Below are 21153 nucleotides of genomic sequence, written 5' to 3'. Positions count from 1 at the left end.
GGGGGGTGGGGGGGGGGGGGGGTGGGGGGGGGGGGGGGTGGGGGGGGGGGGGGGTGGGGGGGGGGGGGGGTGGGGGGGGGGGGGGGTGGGGGGGGGGGGGGGTGGGGGGGGGGGGGGGTGGGGGGGGGGGGGGGTGGGGGGGGGGGGTAAGTACTTTTTTAACTTAAACATAACAACTGCTCGTATGTTTTTGGTAAGCGTAATTCTAATACTGAATAGTTTTTTTTTTCCATAAGAATAATCATAGGGTATATATTAGAGTATCAACATGGATACATTAGTGATTTTTTATATCTAATATGTGTGTGTGTGTATGTGTGTGTTTAAGGACAGGTTTTTTAAGTATATAATTAATTATTCAGAAAAGATCGAAACACGAGAGCCATCACGACTTTCTCTAAGAATTCCCACACTTTAACAGGAAAGAAATACCCAAAATGTATTGGAAAATTAGTACAAACATCTATATAAAATAAAATAATAATAAAAAAAAAACCGTATGTTTGAGTGACACTAGTATATAATTAATTATTCAGAAAAATCTAATCACACCCGCCATCACGACATACTCTAAGAATTCCCACACTTTAACAGGAAAGAAATACCCAAAATGTATTGGAAAATTAGTACAACCATCTAGAGAAGCAAAAAAAAACCGTGTGTTTGAGTGACATCAGTATATAATTAATTATTCAGAAAACGTCGAAACTGTGAATATCCAAACACATAACGTCACGATTCTTATCTTATCTTGATCTTGATCTGGTTAAAAGTGTCCCACCAATCACGAGACGATTACTTAACCACTAAAATCATCCTTCTCATTCAAAACAATAACGTCACTTATTTACAACTAACAACAAATATTCACGTCACATTTCCTTATCTTATCTTGATCTTGATCTGGTTTAAAGTGTCCCACCAATCACGAAACGATTTCTTATCCACTAATATCATCCTTTCCATTCAAAACAACAACGTCATTTATTTACAAATAACAAATGATGACATTTATTTACAAATAACAAATGACGACATTTATTTACAAATAACAAACGACGACATTTATTTACAAATAACAAATGACGTCACGTATCTACATCTGAAAACAACACACACCCACGTCACCATTCCTTATCTTATCTTGATCTTCATCTTGTCAGAATGGCACCACCAATCACAACACGAATCCTTATCTCTACCATCACCCATAATCCCATACGCGAACCAAAACACAAGAGATGAAGCCAGTGACACACTTGCCCACACGGAAATTCCAAACATTCCACACCCATGGAGCCATGCACACAATGACGTCATCAACCAATCACGTCACGATTCCTTATCTTATCTTGATCTTGATCTTGTTAGAAGTGACCCCCATACTACTGGCCTTCATCATTTGTGTTTACTGAAAACAGTACATGGCTTGACGGAGCACTTGCTCTAGGTTGCACCAGAGCAAGTGCTCCGTCTTGCACCAGAGGCACATTGCTTTTGTAGGCAATGTCCCTCTGGTGTTCTTCGAGACGTAGGAGGATGGATTTTTCAGTTTGGCCATAGTATTGCTTCCTGCAGTCACATGTGATTTTGTACACTCCTGGGAATTGTAGATGGTTGTGAGCTTCTTTGTATTTGCTTAAAATCGATCTTAGTTTAGGAAGAGTAGAGAAACAGGTTTTTATGTTGATCTTTCGTAAAATTCCTCTTTGTTTTGTGGAGAGCGAGCTGATATATGGTAAGGAGATATAGCCTTTGGGATTGTCTTGTGTTTCTGAGTTGTTTTGATGGCGGCGGTATAGATGCTTATTAATAGTTTTCGACGAGTAGCCATTACTTGTGAAGGTTCTTTGTAGATATTGTAGTTCATTTTTTAGATCTTCATCATCTGGCAGTACAGATCTGGTACGATGAGCTAGGGTTGAGATGATACCCACTTTCTGTGCGGGATAGTGATGTGAGGACGCATGCAGGTATCTATCTCTGTGTGTAGATTTTCTAAAGATTGAGATTTTAATAGAATCAGATGTCTTTGTAAGTCTTACGTCCAGGAAGGGAAGAGATTCATTTTCTTCAACCTCCATTGTTAATTTGATATCTTGGTGGAAGTTGTTTAAATGATTTAAAAAAAACTGAAGGTTATCGGTGCCATGTTCCCAGATAAGAAATATGTCATCTGCAAATCTCAGCCAAATATTTGGTTTAAGAGTAGCTGAGGAGATTGCCTTTTGTTCGAAATCTTCAAACAAGATGTTAGCTAATATAGGAGACAGGGGGCTTCCCATTGCCAATCCCTTATTTTGTTGTACATTTTCTTCTCATATTGAAAGTAGCCGGAGTGAATGCAATGTGATAGCATGGAAAACATCTTTTTTGAAATCTTGTTCTTTAAAATATCGAGAACGTCTTCATTTGGTACGTTTGTAAAGACAGCGACCACGTCAAAGCTCACCATGATATCTGAAGGCTGGAGTTTTAAATTTGTGATTTTCGAGACGAAATCTGTTGTGTTTTTTATATATATGAAGAAGAATTTCCTGTAAAACCTTTTAAAGATGAAGCCAGAAACTTAGATAAGCTGTAGGTAGGCGAGTCAATACTATCTACAATTGATCTCAGTGGGCAGTTTTCCTTGTGTATCTTTGGGAGACCATATAATCTTGGAATGAGTGGATGTAAAGAGCGAGCGGCAAGGCGTATGTTTCGTGGAGGTTCTGTGGTTTTTTGTAAGAGATTGTTTGTTTTGTTATGTAACTTCCTTCGTGGATCTCTCTGAATTTCCAAGTATGTATCTGACTCTAATAATGCCAAGATTTTTCATGGTAATCTGTTTTATTTAGCACTACAGTTGTGCTAAATAAAACAGATTACCATGAAAATTTTATGAACAGATTATCATTACCCAGCTTGTTTGATAACGATGTCTTTGTTAATCTTAAGACTTTTTATGGCTAGCCTTTCGACAAGGGAGATCGTGCCAGATCTTTTACATGAAGAATTATTGAAAAATTCGTTCTTAATCCTCCTAGTCATCACACAGAAGAAATAAATGCATTTAAACATTTAATGGCAACATATCTATTCCTTACATAAGTTCAGTTTCACAAACATTAGCCAAGGTTCTAAAAAAATACATATATCAGAACTTTGTTCACTCCACTTCCAAAAATCCGTTCCTTAATAAGCCACCCAAAACTCATGTCATCATCATCATCTTAAATTTCCTGGTGTACAAAATTTGGTGTGATTGTGATATTCCTTATTTTGGCCAGACAGACAAATTTATTGAATTACGCATGGAGGAACACATGAGGGGCATTGCTTACGTGAGACAGCAAGCCAGTGCCATATCCTTTTCTCGGCTAATCCTAACGATGAAACCCAAGTCATACAGTCGGCTGGGACAGATCTACTAACATCTTTCATTGCCATGAATTATAGAAAAAAATCTTAGAATCTACGATTTTTTTCTAAAAAAACCGGACTCTTTCAGCTCTGCTATCCGATATTGGCACACTCGTGAAATCAGACGCACGCAGCTGCTTAACAATAGAACTTCAACACTGACTGTAGCTACAGTTCAAAACTAATTGAATTTTATATTAGTCGTTTGTATAGTGATACGATGTTTCTTATAGTGTTTATTTGCTTTCTATGTTCCCACGCCTGAAGAAGTCGGACAATCCGATGAAAACACATTTTCACAAAATGTGTTGAAGAATTCAAGAAACGTCTTGTCTGGCTTGCTTACAAAAGAACAGAAAAATATCCCTTGCCTTTTCTCTTTGATGCTTAACTACCCAGTGATGCCCAGGTAAATAAGACTCCTCCGTATTACAAATTGCTGTGAAATCGCCCTCTATGTTTTTAGGAAGATGATCTTTCGGTAACACGGGTATCCCTTTAAGTAAAATTATCTAAAGATAATAATTGTTCCAAATCTAACGTATTCATTTTTTACACTGAGTAATCAAAAATAATGTCACGCTGGTGTGAGATCTCCAATAAACATTCGAACTCTGACAACAGAATAACAGTGACGTTCTGTGTTAAGGGTTTTTCAAATTTTATACTCAATGAAAGATTACCGTCATGGACAGGGGTCATACAGTAGGCTGGGACAGATGTACTAACATCTTTCATTGCCATGAATTGTAGAAAAAAATCTTACAATCTACGATTTTTTTCTAAAAAAACCGGACTCTTTTAGCCCTGCTATCCGATATTGGCACACACGTGAAATCAGACGCACGCAGCTGCTTAACAATAGAACTTCAACACTGACAGGGGTAAAGGCTTAGCTATCAGACTGTTCGCTTGGGGTCAGATCAACTGCATAAAGTGAATAACCATTTGCATCCTCATTCAGTTTAATATCCAGCCGGTGATCCTCAAAAGTCACCTTCATCGCGTTGATTAGCGAATAATATTCCCTCGTATAAACGTTCATGTCGAAACGCGGTGAGAACGGACGACTAGGAATTTGTGAGTTGTCGAGTTGAAAGCATAAAAAGTTCAAATCAAAATTCTGAAAACAGTATGGATTCTCGCTATAACTCCCGTTGAATGCATTAGAACTGACCAATCCTAACACAATTCTTCTTGGAATCTTTCCCAGAAATAAATGATCGCGAGTAACACTCGTAAGTCTCCTTTGTTTATTGAAAATGTTTTGATTTCCGTACGTACCAAGGGATATTTGGCTGTTGTTTTTTTGTAAAACATCAGCATGTGCAAGTAAAATCGAAGGTGAAATCTTACCTTTTCGCACAAATGGCGTTGCCTCTTCAAACACAATTTTGTAGTTTGGTTTAGCTTCAGTAGAAATCAAGGCAAATTCAGTTTTTGCCCTTATAAGTCTTAACCTTAGACCAACTTGATTAATTAAATATCGTGCTTGGCTAAACAAATCGAGATGCAGACGTCCAATCATTTCTATTGTTGAGCTTTTTTTCCGTAAGTTTTTGTCTTTGTTGTAATCCAGATGTCGGAGTCGTTGCGCCATTCTCTAGAAAGTTTACACCAGAAGGATCGTTTTCTTTGTAAAACATTTCAAAAATCATATGAATTCTCTTTGCTTCAGATCCATAGTTCAATAACCTTTCCAAAAAGGCATGATATCCATAACAGTTATTACTAGAACATATTAGGGTGTCTCCTAAAAATCAATCCACTTGTGAAAATAAAGAGTGTAGAAATAAGTTCGTAGGAGCGACTTTGGCATTCTCCGATAGAGACGAACCGTCAGCATTCACAATCTTAACGCGTAAACACAAAACTGATTTCGACAAATCCAGATAATGCTGGCCGCCACTTACAAAGAATTCTAACGCACCTGTTTCGAGACTCGAAAGGGGGATGATATGCTGCATACAAACTCTTCTCGTGTGAATAGTCAGTTGGTGGTACACAAAAGATATCGAGCTCTGAACCAACACACTCTGAAGACATTTTTTAATCGAATATATCGCGGATCGTGTTCTCTGGACGTTCTCTTCGACAAAGACGTTTCTTCTTTCTGCAAGGTCGCTTTATACCAAATCCCAGTTGTTTTTCCAAAAATCCCTTCGACTGATTAAGTAAATCTACACCCGCCTCCTGCGCTCGGCATTTGGCTGACTCACGAATATTCTGACCACACAGTACATCTCCTATTATTTGTTGTCCTGTTTTCATTGCTTGTTTTTGAAAGAGCACGTGCTGCTGGTTTAACGAAAGGGGTTACAAACCTGAACACACTTTTAAACAAACCCCCTAACCTTCTTACACGTTAGAAAGTAGGACCTTTGAACACATTCGAGTTTATTCATAATCCTGCTTGATTCCTATAGTATTCTAAGTAGCTTATCCTCATTTTTTGAAATGGAGTTTAATCACCGATTTCCCGGAACGAAAAAAGAGGTTCCCCACTGTCTGACCTTAAATTAATTTCTACAATTTGAAAATTTTTCGTAGACACCAGAAAGTAATCTATCTTGTATATTTTAGAAATAATATCACTTCTGTCATAAGTAGCAGAAATTATTATGAGCAGAGGTGCATACACCTCATATCTGTCATCAATCGGAGACACCAGATTGCAATAACAACAAATTCCGTAAACTCCCTTTCTTATGTCAATTATGTACTTTTCTTTGACTTCTCAGAAAGTGGACGACCGATTTGAGATTCGTCCATCCCCAGTAATCTAGCAAGTCCCAGATCAGCTTTAGGAAGTCGAAGACTAGTATTATCGAGAATAATTATTTTAACTTTCCCATCTGCTTCTTGTAGAAACGTAATTGCTGTGAGCTTTTCTAAAGTATTCAACAAATCGAGGGGGGAAGGATAATATCCAGGCGTAATAGAAACCTTTTTTTGTCTCAATGTTTCCAATTCTCGTTATTTTACGTATCTGAAAAGCCATATTGTAGGTACCTTTAAATTCTGTTATAGCACTAGGCATCGTGATTGTTCCTGGTCCTTTCCAATCGGTGTAAACTTTTCCAGTAGGGATTGCAGAACCTCCCAACAACTGAGCTAGATCCGAGGAAAGTCTGATATGATAACCATGTAAGGTATGTATAACAACATTCCATCTTCCTTTTTTTTTACCATCCAAAGTAAACATCACATAGGGTTTTTCATCATCAGGAACAGCGTTGTCCAGCTATCTTGCCAGCTGGTCTACATCCCCTACTGTAGGATATGTATCAATTGAACAGCCAATAATCTGGTATTCACCCTTAGTTTCATATGCAATTTCAAGTTTATTGACAGACTCATCTACATTATCAAAAACAGCAGGGATTTGAATTTCAGCTAAACCCATCATCCATTCACCTGGACTGAGATCAACAGCGTGTAGTCGTCTTACAGAATAATTTCCTATTTTGTTCCCTGGGAATATATCCATAGAAGCTGTATTAGGCAAGATTAGATACTTCATTACATACAGTAGAATACTCTGATATCAAAACCTTTTCCAACAGATGAATATTCTTGCAATCTGTTAACCACGCTTCGACGAACTGTAGAGTGAAGAACGAAGCCTTTTCGCTCTCTGTTAAAAACGGTTCGACACGACAGCTACAAGATTCCAATACTTCTACAAGATTTTACACGTGATAGGGCAAGTGCTAAATGAACAATCAGATCCCCATCACCACAATGAATGTATCTCTCTGCGTGTCGCTTAAAATGAGGATAAACAGCACGACGAACAACATCTAATAAGGCTTCATTCACAAATCCTGTATTTCGAGGTCGCGTTTCTAAAACTGTCACTTGCGTTAACACTCCAGGCAAATCTAAGTTAGGTATCTCTGGAGGTATTGACGGAGTCCATGGAGTCGTGCACCCCTGCTTTTCCAATTACTTCGGATCTGAAGTCAGATATGCCACGAGACGATATTCCCAACTGTTTCTCGAGAGCAGATACTCGTCTTCGAAAGTTTGCAGCATCGGATAACCAGCAGCCATATCTGTCCTCGGAAGGTATAGTGAAAATTTCAGGTGGCACGAATTAACACGTTTGTATACTTGCTTCTGTTTAGGTGAATCGATTTATACTCATCCAGGTTACAACTATATCACTGAACAAAGCGTCACTATATCTTCCAAACACACATATACCAATTACCGAAGAACGCCCGCTCCTACCTGTACCGTCTCGATTTGGAATTATACAGTTATCACCCTCAGGGAGAACGACCTTGTTTACAGGAGACAAAACATAAAGAATCACAATAATACCCCAGAGTGCTGTTATAAAATGAATACTTTGCTTGCACGAACCCGACTCGGGTCTGGATAAGATCATCATTTCACTAGCAACTCCGGAATACCACTTCTAACTCTTTGTTTCAACACTTTGTCAACAACGTAAAATTCAGGTCTGGATACCTTTTGCATTTCATCGGCATGAAAACGACCAGTTCAGAAATTTCTTTTCCACTTGTGTCTTCGAGTCGAAAGGTGATAGGATTGGTAAAAAGAACGGTCTTGATGATAAGGATTTCCTCGGTCCAAAAAGGTGTGGATTCTTTGTCAAAAAGATTTTTTTGTCTGGAGATATGCACAACGTCACCTTTCTTGAACAGTACAGGGCTCTTCATTCTGACCATATAATCGTTCGCATACGTTACTCTCGTTCCCGTGATTCACTTCTTCAGGAGCCATCCCAATAGATCTATGTATAGATAAATTATACCCTCTTAAAAGTTCAGGTAACACATCAACATAAGTGTATGTATTTTTATAAGTGAAATAACGCCACATGCGACCTTCTAAAGAACGGTGAAATCTTTCTACTATCGATGCTTTGGTGTCACCTCTAGAAAAGAAAAGATGTATCCTTCATTTTTCAAGTAAAGCACGTACATGTTTATTCCAGAATTCTTTTCCTCTGTCAACCTGTATCTGTATAGGATCTTCTGCATCCAGTAACAGCTTCTGCATAGCTCTGGATATTTCTAAACCTCCTTTGGTTTTGAGAGGGTGAACCCAAGATTTACGAGAAAATACATCAATCGTAGTTAATGAATATTTAAAACATTATTAAATTTAGCAATAGCACTTAAATCCAACAAATGACACTGATTCTGGTGAGCAATTCTAGCTACTTTTGTTCTCAATCGTCTAAATCTACGTTTCGCTGGTTTATGTAATATATAGGTAGGTTGCCCTTGTAACCATCGTTGAACATCTCTGATATTATGCCCAGAAGTTCTTTGCAGAGATGATATGCTTCCAAACCCTCCCGGATTCGATAAATCATAATATATTTTACTTAAATCAGTAGACATCTTAACATAAAATAAACATAGACAAACACCGGTTCAGGTTAAATACATTTTTATTAAGTAAATATTTACATGGAAGACAATAATGAATGCAAATAGCTGTGTTGAGAAATCATTACATAAAAGCCACTATACATTTGTAAGGTACATTCCACACCTTCTTTACTACACAACAATACACATTCCTCTATCATCGAAAATGGAGAACAACGTTTCATAAATGAGGAAAGCACTTCCAAAAACTGTCCATCCGTCAGAGAAGAAGATTCCAAATCCATCTTTATAGAAACATCCTTGAAAGTGTATCCGATAACCTCTGACATAAGACGAAACACGTTAGCATTTGCTTTCAAAACATCAAGATGTTGGGAAATACTACTTGCACAATCAATTAACGTTAATGTTACATCTGAATCACACTGTATCACTCTATCGCAGTTAACAAAACGAACAACACCTCCTTCTCTGACAGTGCAGGAGGGAAGAGAAAAATTCCCCTCCTCCATTATCCTGCAGGCATCGTTTGATTTGTGGAAACTGGAATCTCAGTACATCCCATACATCAGAACCACCAAAAACTATTGTAGCTGAACGGGATTCAAGACATATTTCAGGATCTAACCCTGATATGGATAAATGCAAACATACTCCATTAGTAAGAAAGTACTTAGCACTAGCCTTAGACATGCTTAGAGGATTTCAAGAAACTAGGTAGAGCTTGTTATTTATAAGAAAACACACAGTCACGTGACTCGGATAGAAATACATGTGACCTAACTACAACCAATCACAGAGACTGATAAGGGGGATGAATTAAATTACTTTTAATAAGAGAGGAAGTAAAACATGCATTAAAACTACGTTAGGAAAACGATGCAATCACGTGATTTAAACAGCAGTCTCATGACCTCAAAAACTTACATGATGCCATCCATAAGAGGAGTAAGAAGCTACCCCTTCCCCTCCAGTACGATATTACCCTAAAAGCTTTGAGGAAACTAAGGAAAGAGACAAGACAGGTCAAACCACCCATTAAAAATACACAAGAATGCTTTCAAGTGGGGTAAAAACACATGACCCCGACTCAGGTCAAAAATAAGCAAAGTCTCCATGACATACGTCTCTACCCATTGGTTGGTGTACCAACACGTTAGCCTATTACGATTTCGAAACAAATGTCGAGGGGGCTAAATTTAATTACTTTTTAATAAGGGTAGGAATTAAAACTTCGCTAGAAATGATGCTGTATCAGCTGATCTGAAATGACCAATCGCAAACCAGTTCAGACCGTTTGATGTACATGATGTCATATCAACACAGGCTCAAAGCGCGATCCTGTATGACCCCATAAAACAATGCCGACGGCAATTAAAACTTCCGCACAAGCGTACATAACTACTAAGATCAAAGGTACAACTGATGAATTGGCTTTATCTTGAAACATTACAGATTCAGAACAGCATACAATCCTCTAAATAAAGTATCTATCTTCATGAGACAAATCAAGTTCTTCAGGACACACTCTTTCTCATAAGTCTACCGTATTGTCTTCCATTGCGAACTCAGTATTTCGGACACATAAGACAAAATCGGAATACCTTGGTCAGGAAATAAGAATATAAAAAACGCATTCGGAACGTAAAACCAATACAGTCGACTATTTCAACATGCCTTAGAAAAAGACCACTGTATCTGTAACAGAACCGACAACATTTTACATTCATTTCATTGTTACATTCCTTTTGACGTATCGCCCTATCTGCCATCAGCATTATCTACATGAATCCCCCGAAGAGTGCCATTGTCGCTTTCCATCTTATTCTGCACATTTCACTGTGTGCATCTTCACTGTATATGAATTATAAAATTGCCTCTGAGTTAACAAAATTTTAGTCGGCCTTGTAAGTAATTAATTTTAACTAGCAAAGTATTTATTTGCAGTGCAGTGTCTACATTATTGTATATTTTTCTCCAAAGATACTGAGTGCAAATATATGGTTATTTAATTCCAATTTTTTTCTAGATTCAACCTGGAAGTCAGAAAAACTGGATTCCATTTTTGCTTCAATTTGGGGCAGTAAGAAATGATTAAGATAAGATAAAGTAAGTTAAGATAATGCACCGGAAAAAACAGTCTCTATTCCAAAAAAAAAAAAAAAAAAATGGATACAACAAAAATCGTTGCTGTATCTAAAAATATTTCCTTGGATGGTTCATCAGGCTAATTCTTCTAAAATTGTTACACATTATGCTGTTTAATTGATTTTTTTTTATTTTATTTCATTTTGAATGGGAATAATAATAAACGTAGGCAAATCTTTTGGCAGGTTCTCAGTGCTTCACACTGCTGGCAAATTTTGTGAAATGCACTAAATATATTCTTCTTTCTTTCTTTCTTCTTTAAGCATTATCGTCAATTCATTTATTCCTTTTCTATTTAATCCAAATTCTAATTTATCGTTTTCATTTTATTTGGAGGGCGATAATTACTGAACAGTAATAATAGGACCATCTTTAAATTGTTGAGTCATAGAAGCGTCCACTAATGAATAACTCCACTTAAGCGAATTTTCCAATGCATTGACCATACTGACCACTCCAAGAGCATGAAGACGGTGTCAAATCCAAATCTACAGCTAAAGACTAATTCTAAAAATAAACATGTGAATCTAAATACAGGTGTATGTACCGAAAGTATTTAATAAAGAACGAATTTCTGACAACTGCATATTAGACCTGATACAGAAATATATATACAGAAATTTTTTCTTAAGCCTACGGATAAAATAGTAGTAGATGTTTGAAAAATTTCCGAGCACGGGCAAGTCCAAACGAAAGGAGAGAATCGTATGGGCTGGTAATTATGAAAAATTAGAAGGAGGCGTTTGTAGAAACTGATATCGAAAGATTAGCCTTGAATTACATTACGATAATGGCTGCAAGGCTCATAATAAAATTATGAGTCATTATCTCTGATAAACCATATATATGATTATGTGGGTATCAATAAAAATACATTAGAGTAGAAATTAAAAAGAAATTAGATCAAAGAAAGAAATTTAAAATAAAATTAATTACTAAGATCAATACTTTCGAGGATTGTCCATAGGTGGCACCACTTCACTATAACCAGTATACTTCGAATACAAAGCGATTTACGAAAGATGTTGGGTGTGTTCCCATCCAAAGAAGCTAATGATCATTTGCTACATGATATCAAAGATTATTAGCTTCCAGGAGTTCTGCAATTAGACTGTAGTGTCGTTCGATAGGTCATTACTTTCTGGAAGTGCCTATCGCATTTTACCACAATTTGACTCACTATCAGACGACATTTAATTGCAATTAAATGACTCCTTAAGAGACAAGGTACCTACACTGCAAGTGCACACTACACTGGCCAGTTCGGCTGCATAATTACATGTTCCACCCATTAGCACACAATGTTTGCTAATAATTGGTAATTATTTTACCCATAGTTTACGGTATCCATGTAGAAATTTATTTGAATATTAATTACAGCAATATATGTTCTTAGAATTTCGAGCATCATGATAAATAATGAAAATTATCTATATAAAAATACGTCACCATTGAGTGATACATAGTGACCATTTATGAATAATTTGAAATTAAAATATATACAAAATAAGAGGGCGTGGGTCCATTCTAGTGAAATAGGCTTTGCTATACACATTTTAATATACAAAATAAATTAAATACTAAAGAATGAAGTGTGAACTTAAATTCATAAAACATATCAGCTAAACAGAAAAGTTTGTTTTATTTATTTAATTATTATTTTATTTTATTTTTAAAGAAAGAATATAAATTCTGAAATCTGTAAGTCTTTGATATAAGCGTTCACAACAGTAGAGAAAATGTGTCATTATGAACAATGCTTAATGTAAGCTGATTAAACATCTTAAATTGTTTATCGGCCTTACAACTATTTTGTCTGGAAACGAATCAAAATCTTTTTGATTCAGTTAAAATATAAGGAGTGAATAATAAGAAAAACCATGCGCTGGAGACCAAACACAGATCTATTTTAAGTCACATCAAACCACTGGCAGGAAGGATGGGTAATGGTCTAGCATCATGCGAAGAAATTTGTCTGCTACCTAAAGATATTTGCAAGAAACAGAAAGAAAAACATTCCCCACTTAAAGATTCGGGCATACTCTGCGCTAGAGAAGTGGACGCGCTATTGACTTGTATCAAATCAGCTCTGCAATGAAGCATTGTTCAATAACTACGGTATAAGAATCGCTAATTCTGCTTGTGTAAACCCAAGACAGGATGCCTGATTCATTGTTTGATTTCGAGACCAATGCTTTATTCTCTATCCGTCTTACATTCTCGTACAGGACATCAAATTTACTTTACAATTCGTCTCTTCCTTGGAATATTGAGTCATGCTCATATCAAGTGAGGTATTTGCTTTTATTTCAAATTACTTCTTCCTGAAGAATTTCAACCCACTAAAGACATCTCTGTTTGTACAGTTTAAGTCTTATTTATGTAGAGGAGACATTAACATTCTAGGCAAAATAATTTTTAACATACTTGCTACTACAAATAACTAAAGGAATATTCGTATTAAGAAAGATATGAATGCACAGCGTTTGCGTTTTCACTCCCAAACCTACATTCTGTGCGATTTAAATCTCGCAGTGACGTGGATATTGTACAAGATTGGTGGAAACATAATTCAAAATAATCCTGAGCTGTGCAATTGAGGTGTTTGGTGAGACATCTGGAAAGATTAGAGAGCAGAAGGAGGGTTGGTGGTGGAATAATAATGTACAAGTGGCGGTGACAGCTAAGAGGAAGGCAAAGCAGAAGTGGGATGAGACAAGAGTGGAAGAGGACAGAGAGGTGTACAGAGAGAGAAAGCAAGAAGCCAAGAGAGTTGTGGCACAGGCGAAGGCCATGGCATATCAAGATCTGTATGATCAATTAGAAACAAAGGAAGGACAGAGAAAAATTTACCAACTAGCGAAATGTAGAAATAAAGCAGCAAAGGACATCTTACATGTGAGGCAGATCAAAGACTTATGGAGGGATGTGGAGATAAGAAACAGATGGAAAATATACTTTGAGGGACTTTTGAATGAGGAAAATGCAAGGACTCGTAGAGAAGATGGGAAGCCTTCTGAGGGGATGGTGCAGAACATCAGTAGAGTGAAAGTGACGGAGGCCATGAAGAGGATGAGGAATGGAAAATCAGTGGTGCCCCGACAGAATTCCAGTGGTGGCATGGAAGGCACTGGGGGAAGAGGAAATTGACCTGCTGTGGGACCTGTTCATGAAAGTTTGCCAACAGGAAAATATACCCGAAGAATGGAGGGGGAGTACTCGTGTCCCCATCTACAAGGGTAAAGGGGATGCACAAGACTGTAAAAATTACAGAGGAATAAAGTTGATGTCCCACACAATGAAAATCCTAGAAAGAGTTCTTCATGGTAGAGTGAGGAAGGAGGTGGAGATTGCAAAGTAACAATTTGGCTTCATGCCTGGTAGATCAACAACAACAGATGCTATCTTTGGGTTACGGCAGATGATGGAAAAGTATCAAGAGAAACAAAGGGAGCTACATCTGGCATTTATTGATCTGGAGAAAGCATACGATAGAGTGCCAAGGCAAGAAATTTGGAGGTGTCTGAGGGAGAAGAAGATGCCGGAGAAATATGTCAGGCTGTTGCGGGAAATGTAGAGAAATGTAAAGACAAATGTTCGGACCTGTCTGGGACAGACAGAAAGTTTTGGAGTAACAGTTGGCTTGCATCAAGGGTCAGCATTAAGTCTGTTTCTGTTTAATATTGTGATGGAGGTGGTAACAGAGGAGGTGAGAGAAGATGCACCTTTGACAATGTTGTATGCAGATGACATCTTGACTGTGTGCAGATTCAAGAGAAGTAGCGGGAACTAAACTGGAAAGATGGAGAAAAGTACTGGAAGAGAGAGTATGAGACCGAGCAGAAGTAAGACAGAGTATATGCTGGAAGAGAGGGTATGAGACTGAGCAGAAGTAAAACAGAGTATATGTGTTGCACAGTGGGCTGAGGACAGGAGACAGATCTGGAGCTGGAAGGAATCTCATCAGGAAGGTGAGAGACTTTAGATACTTAGTTTCAACAGTGGAAGAAGATGGAGGAGCTGAGAAGGAAGTGGGATACAGGATACAAGCGGGTTGGAGGAACTGGAGGGAGATGGCTGGAGTATTATGCGATAAGAGGGTGCCGATCAATCTGAAAGGTAAAATCTATAGGACAGTAGTGCGGCCAGCTATGACATATGCTATAGAAACTGTGCCCCCGAGGAAAAATAACATCAGCAGGATGGAAGTAGCAGAGATGAGAATGCTTAGGTGGATGTGCAGTATGACCAGAAAGGATCGTCTGAGAAATGACTATGTCAGGGGAACAGTGAAAGTTACGAATTTAGGAGCGAAAATACAGGAGGCAAGGTTGAGATGGTTTGGTCATGTGATGAGGAGGGAGGATGATTATGTGGGAAGAAGGGTCATGCAGATGGATGTGCAAGGAAGGTGGAAGCGTGGGCGGCCGAAGAAGAGATGGAGGGAGCTGGTAGAAGAGAACTTGAGGATGAAGAACTTGTATGTGGTGACAGCTCAAGACAGGAAGGTGTGGAGTAGACTCATTATGAACAGTGACCCCACTTAAGTGGGAGAAGCTACAGAAGAAGAAGAAGTGACGTGGATATTTGCGAATACCGTTAATTAAGTGGTAGATGGTTTCCATTCCATGGTGTGTGTGTGTGTGTGTGTGTGTGTGTGTGTGTGTGTGTGTGTGTGTGTGTGTGTGTGTGTGTGTGTGTGTGTGTGCACTCAGTACTCTCACTATGCGGTATCACTATTATTACATGCGCAAAATTACATGCGCTGTCATTATAACAGAATTCCTAGAATATCCAGCATTAGCCCAGCCAAGGCAGCAAATAGGTTGCTAACGAAATTACAGAATTTTATGAATTGAAAAGACATTAAAAATATAATAAATGATAAGACAAAAAATACCCAGAGGGTATGCAGTATACAGATGAAATAGATTTTGCCCTTTCTTAGAATTTTTATCTTTCTTGTTATGAGAGAAAGAGAGAACATTGTATATGTAAATTTATGACTTCAATCAATAAGGAACCTTCGTAGCTCAGTCAGTATATATGGAACTCTTATCTCAGGAATACTGCGGGTTCGATTCCCGTCAGTCCCGTGAAGTATCTTTATCTGGTCTCTTTCGACTAATGATGAGTTAACTGGGCTCATATGGGGGTGGTGCGTTGTTTCTCCATGTAAATCTAATTTTTTATCCCTCAAAACATGCAAACCGGTCCCCTGAACACATAAGACTACAGTCATAAAGCATACTACGGCATGGAAGGCAACGAGAAACCACCCTGCTCATAATCATTTCCCTAGTATGGTATGGTAGCGTATAGCTACCCCCCCCCCCACCATCCAGATGGTTGAGGAAATAGGAAAAGATGGGACAACCAGTTAAACCTCATATTTTAAAAATACTAAAAGTACGTTCAGTTTAATTTTATATAAATTTTATATAAATATATAAAGAATTTTGATAAGTTTTACTGAAATGAAAAACAATAATGCGAAGATAAATGAAATCGTTTACTTCATTATTGGAAGTACGTTGCATGAGTCTGTTCGTTTTCAAGAAGTGTCTAGAATTGTAATGTTTTTATAGTCATTTTATTTAGGGTGTTTGTAAAATTAGATTTCTTTGGCTAACCTTTCCTGATCATTAAGAAGACGGCAAGTACTCCCTAGCATTGAGATAATACCTAATTCCATCGGCGTAGGTAGGATTTTTATCAGCACCCCCTGGAAAAGTTAAGCGCGTATTGAACGTTACAATTTTGAAAATTTGTACATCCTTTTGATACCGGTATCCTTGCAACTGTCCCTATGCCAAAGTGTTCTTAATTCTCGGTCTGATTCTTGTGTTGTTTTTTGTCTTTTTATGAAATAAACTGTTAGTATGCATTGATTCTTCTGATAAAGAAAATCATTTACCGATACATGTGATGTAATATTCTGTATCAGAATAATAATGTGTTACTTTGTATGATATTTCGATAACAAGCAATCGCACAATGCTTTGTTGTATCTCAAAAGTGAATAAAACCATTTGGAATGTTAGTGGCATTTCGTAGCGGATGTGGTCCTTATGTTTATAAGCTGATAATGTTGTATACTGTGAATTTTGGGTAATGGAGTCTTTTATCATGTTACGAATGGATGAGCCAACGACATGACTTCTATTGAGTTTTGTGATCATTTTGCAATGTCAAATCAAGATTTGAATTTCTCGCTGCTAAAAATAAATGAATAAATAAAAATTTTAAACTCTGCAGCTTTTCTATGAGCGTTCATGGATATAGTTCTCTATTTTGGCATGAAAACACTTATGCGATTGCATATAAGTATTCCATTCAGAATGATGCGCGAATATTGCCTTTCGGAAAGCCTTACGACTTGGTTTTGATATCGGCAAAGACGTGACAAACCTTGATACTTGTAAAGGCTTTTTCAACTGAAAGGAAGTAAAGGTCATATATGCAGGTGACGGGATGTTTTCTCCTGGAGAGTAACGTTTTTTGTCCCTCGAAATAGGCAAACTAGTCAGAGAACCTATAACTTAAACAGACATAATACACCCAACTATATATAGTCTTAAGTTGCTTTGTTGAAATTCAAACCAAACAACGCTTATCTCTTTTGCAAACTGATTCTGATTGGTGGACAGTGGGATGTGGTCATTTTGGTGGGGAGTTGATCTCTGTCACCGAGGATTCCAGGACTGACTTCTAGGACTCATGCAGCAGAAATAAAGGACAGAGTTCTACATATAATTACTACAGAGGGAGTGTCTGGACTCCAATACATTATTGGCCTCGTAAGTGCCCTCTACGCGCTGTCATATTCTGAGGCCAGACAGAGTAAGCAGCATCATGATTATCTGTAGCTATTCAGAAGTCTCCAGATGCGTTACTATCAGTTTCGTTCGGTTGCTATCTAGTGGCAGGAAACAGCTCTACTGCTGTAGCCAGAAGCGGAGGAGGTACTAATTCTCTATATGTAAAATTAAAGTGTTGTTTAATTTCACATATAGTAAAATCAATCACTGAAATCACTGATGTGAGTTCAGTGATTGAAGTAAATCCATTAATGTTGACATCAACCAAGTATTATTTCATTAATTACAATAGAAAAATGAATGTTCCTTACATAATGAGAGATCCATGTTTATTTTGAAATATTTTGAATGAATTAGTGAAATATTGGACAATAAAAACAAGAAATATATTTAATAAATTTTATTTTCATATTGTGTCTACATTGAAAGGATAGTACTGTAGCATTTCCATGTAATTAGTGACAATCGCAAACACTGATCAAGTATTAATCAGAATCCATCATATAAGAACGCTAAAATTTAAATTGCAAATAGCCTATAATCAGTTGAATACATTTGCACATTTTGTCCTTCAAAAATGGAATTATTCTCATATGGATTCTGCTGTTTTTCTGTAAAAAAAAGAAAACAGTAATTTGTTTTTCGGTAAAAAAAATAAATAAAATAGTATTTTTTCCGTGAAAAAAGTCTGTAAAGATTGTATTGCCTATGCATTTTCATTACGAAATTTTTCAAGTATTCAATAAATGATTTATTTCGTGAATCTCATACACAATAAAAGCAACTTAAAAGTATAGTGATTTTAAACTATATTAGCTGTAATTCATTACTATGGATTACTAGATTTTATGTGGAGCAGCTGTTTATTTCAAATTTCTACTGAAATTAAATGGCTTGTAGTATGTATTGTACAGACACATTACAGTCATCGATTGCCATTAATTGTTTCTGTGTGATGTTAACTAATCACTCAACGAATCCCTAATAAAAACTCATGATGCCATTTGATAATTCGTAAATAATATTATAAAATCACTTATTATCGTAAATCCATTAGGTACATTATTATTATCATCATCATCAGAAGTTCTAATAGGAACTTAAGTACCCACGACCTTACAAGCATCCTTGAATTTTGCAATCATAATTCGAGAATAAAGGGGTTAACCCTATGTCTATCAGTATTTTTTGTATGTAAATTGCGTGTATTCTTCTGACTGGTTTGCGGGATAAAAAACCCGAAATTCCAGGAATCAAACTCTCCGCCTTCCGCATGAACCTTTCTATCACTTTCGATTGAACATCCCTATAAAGGCTCTTCGCATCGTAGAATAAATTCAAACCTATGTCTTTCCAGCCAAAGGGATTCGTCTATGCCGACTGAACTACAGAAGCTAAGGTACATGTATATGCCTTTTTATGTTTATTTAATTTTGATATTCTAACAGGAAAGATTGTAGACGCTGAGATTTCCTCCTTTCTAACGTGATTGTCGGCCTATCTACTCGTATTTCCATTGACAGGTTTACAAAATTCTTCTAATCACCATTTTGTTCATAATATCGTTGTTATTTTTCCTTATTTTAAATAACTAAGAATTATAAAAAAAAAAGTTAAACTTCCCCAACTTATTGCAAAACTTAAATAAATGCATACTAATACGTAAAGAATGTAAAAGTGAAAATGTCTCCTCAACAGGAATAATGTTTGGCCTCATAGCAGTATTTGAAGTGGTGAGATTTCTGATAAAGTACAATGTATGCAAAATTAAAGTGGTGTATGGTATCATCCTATATTAGATTAAATTTTTTTGATTCATTGCGTTAGAAAGTATTGTGTTAGTTTCGGCAATACAATAATAATATCTAATTAGACTCCATAGATATCTTTGAACCTACTTTGTAGGATACACACACACGTGTAGATATTGACTGAAATGGAAAAATGTCGACACTAAAATATACAGTTATAAATTACTACGATGTTGATAAACAACCCCAATTGTTACCAAAATATTAGTAGTTACTGTATAACTTTATTTGATTTAATGCATCAGTAATGAACTTACCATTTACACACAATAGGAATTCGCAAAATATAAATTCTGAACGAAAAAAATATAAACGTGATTTGAAGTTGTATCACAATTTCGTTAGGACCCTGTAATAAAATTAGTTGAAATTTTTATAATCAATTTGAAACATTTCTTAAATTACATTACTATTTTTCTAATGTTAAAATAAATATAATAAGAATAGGTGAAACAAGACTGAATACTTACAGCACATGTTGCTGGAATATCTATTATTAGAGATATAGTGCACTCACATGCTCGAATCAAACAAGTGTTGAAAGTTACATTCAGATGAGTATTGTTAAGTGACCCAACATACGCCTGGACATCCAAGTTAAAATTAATTAAAGCTAATAAAAATGCAAGAATATCTAAAAAAATAAAAGAAATGAAAGAATATCAGCCATTTTCTAATGAAAATAATTTGTAATATTTCAAAGTTAGTTCAGCTTGCAGATGAAGTAAACTGTTGCATGCTATATTTGCTCTAATTATAATATACACTTTCTACGATCAACGCTTTATGTAAAACGATTGTTTTCAATACTAATTATGTAAATCAGTTTATTAATAGCATCACTCGAATTGAAATGCCAACAATTTCAACTAAGATCCGAAATTAAAGAAACTCAATTAAAGAATCTGTTTAAATTTTGATTTTTCTATTCATGCAAAGTATGGTCCTACCATAAACAAACTGACATTAACTCTCGAAAATATCAAAACAAGCCGATATAACAAGTTGGTTACTCTTCTAGGGCTAAAGTATTGCTGAAGAAATAAGCATAAATATCATAACTCAAATTAGATCTCCTGAGAATATGTATACATTTCTTTTTTCTTTGTTTGTTTGGTTAAAATAGTTTACAATAAAATTAGTGTAACAGACTAAATGAACGTTTCAAAACATTTGCTTGTTACAATGCACTATTTAAAAACATCTATATTTTTGTCTTTTATTGATTGATGATTTGATTAAGGAGGGATGATCTACAAAGATTTGACAGGAGATGGTGAACATTGGCTAAACAGACAGAAATTGAAAGTTAAAGGTGGAGGACTATATCTAGCAATGGATGGAAAGAGGTTAAAAGGAAAAAAAGAAGATTATATTAAGGTTACACTATTTAATTGAGCCATTTCGAATTTGCTGGATTGATTACCTTTAGAGAATATGTAAAATATAGCCTCTGAAGGTAACCAACGAAATCGAACACAGGTCATTTCAGTGAAATCCATAGTCAACTGAACTACATTCATAACAAAAGGGAAATATATGGATCATTATTATTTATGCCTTTTAAACATTGATAACTAAGTCAGCTCATTCAGA

The 21153-nt window shown here is 36.4% G+C and overlaps 1 protein-coding gene across 1 annotated transcript; it reads right to left on the bottom strand.

Annotated features, from left to right (window-relative positions):
* Positions 1-4297: 4297 nt before the first annotated feature.
* Positions 4298-5005, bottom strand: LOC150106733 (uncharacterized protein F54H12.2-like). Its single transcript, XM_090393464.1, has one exon. It carries the CDS (start codon positions 5003-5005, stop codon positions 4298-4300), a length of 708 nt encoding a protein of 235 aa, XP_090249590.1.
* Positions 5006-21153: the final 16148 nt, after the last annotated feature.

Source organism: Typopeltis vanoorti, chromosome 5 (assembly GCF_054136105.1).
Source record: "Typopeltis vanoorti isolate ZY-2024b chromosome 5, IOZ_Tvanoo_1.0, whole genome shotgun sequence".
In the NCBI taxonomy this organism is placed as follows: Eukaryota; Metazoa; Arthropoda; class Arachnida; order Uropygi; family Thelyphonidae; genus Typopeltis; species Typopeltis vanoorti.
Note: the sequence above shows the minus strand (reverse complement) of the source record. Positions and strands in the feature narration are given on the sequence as shown.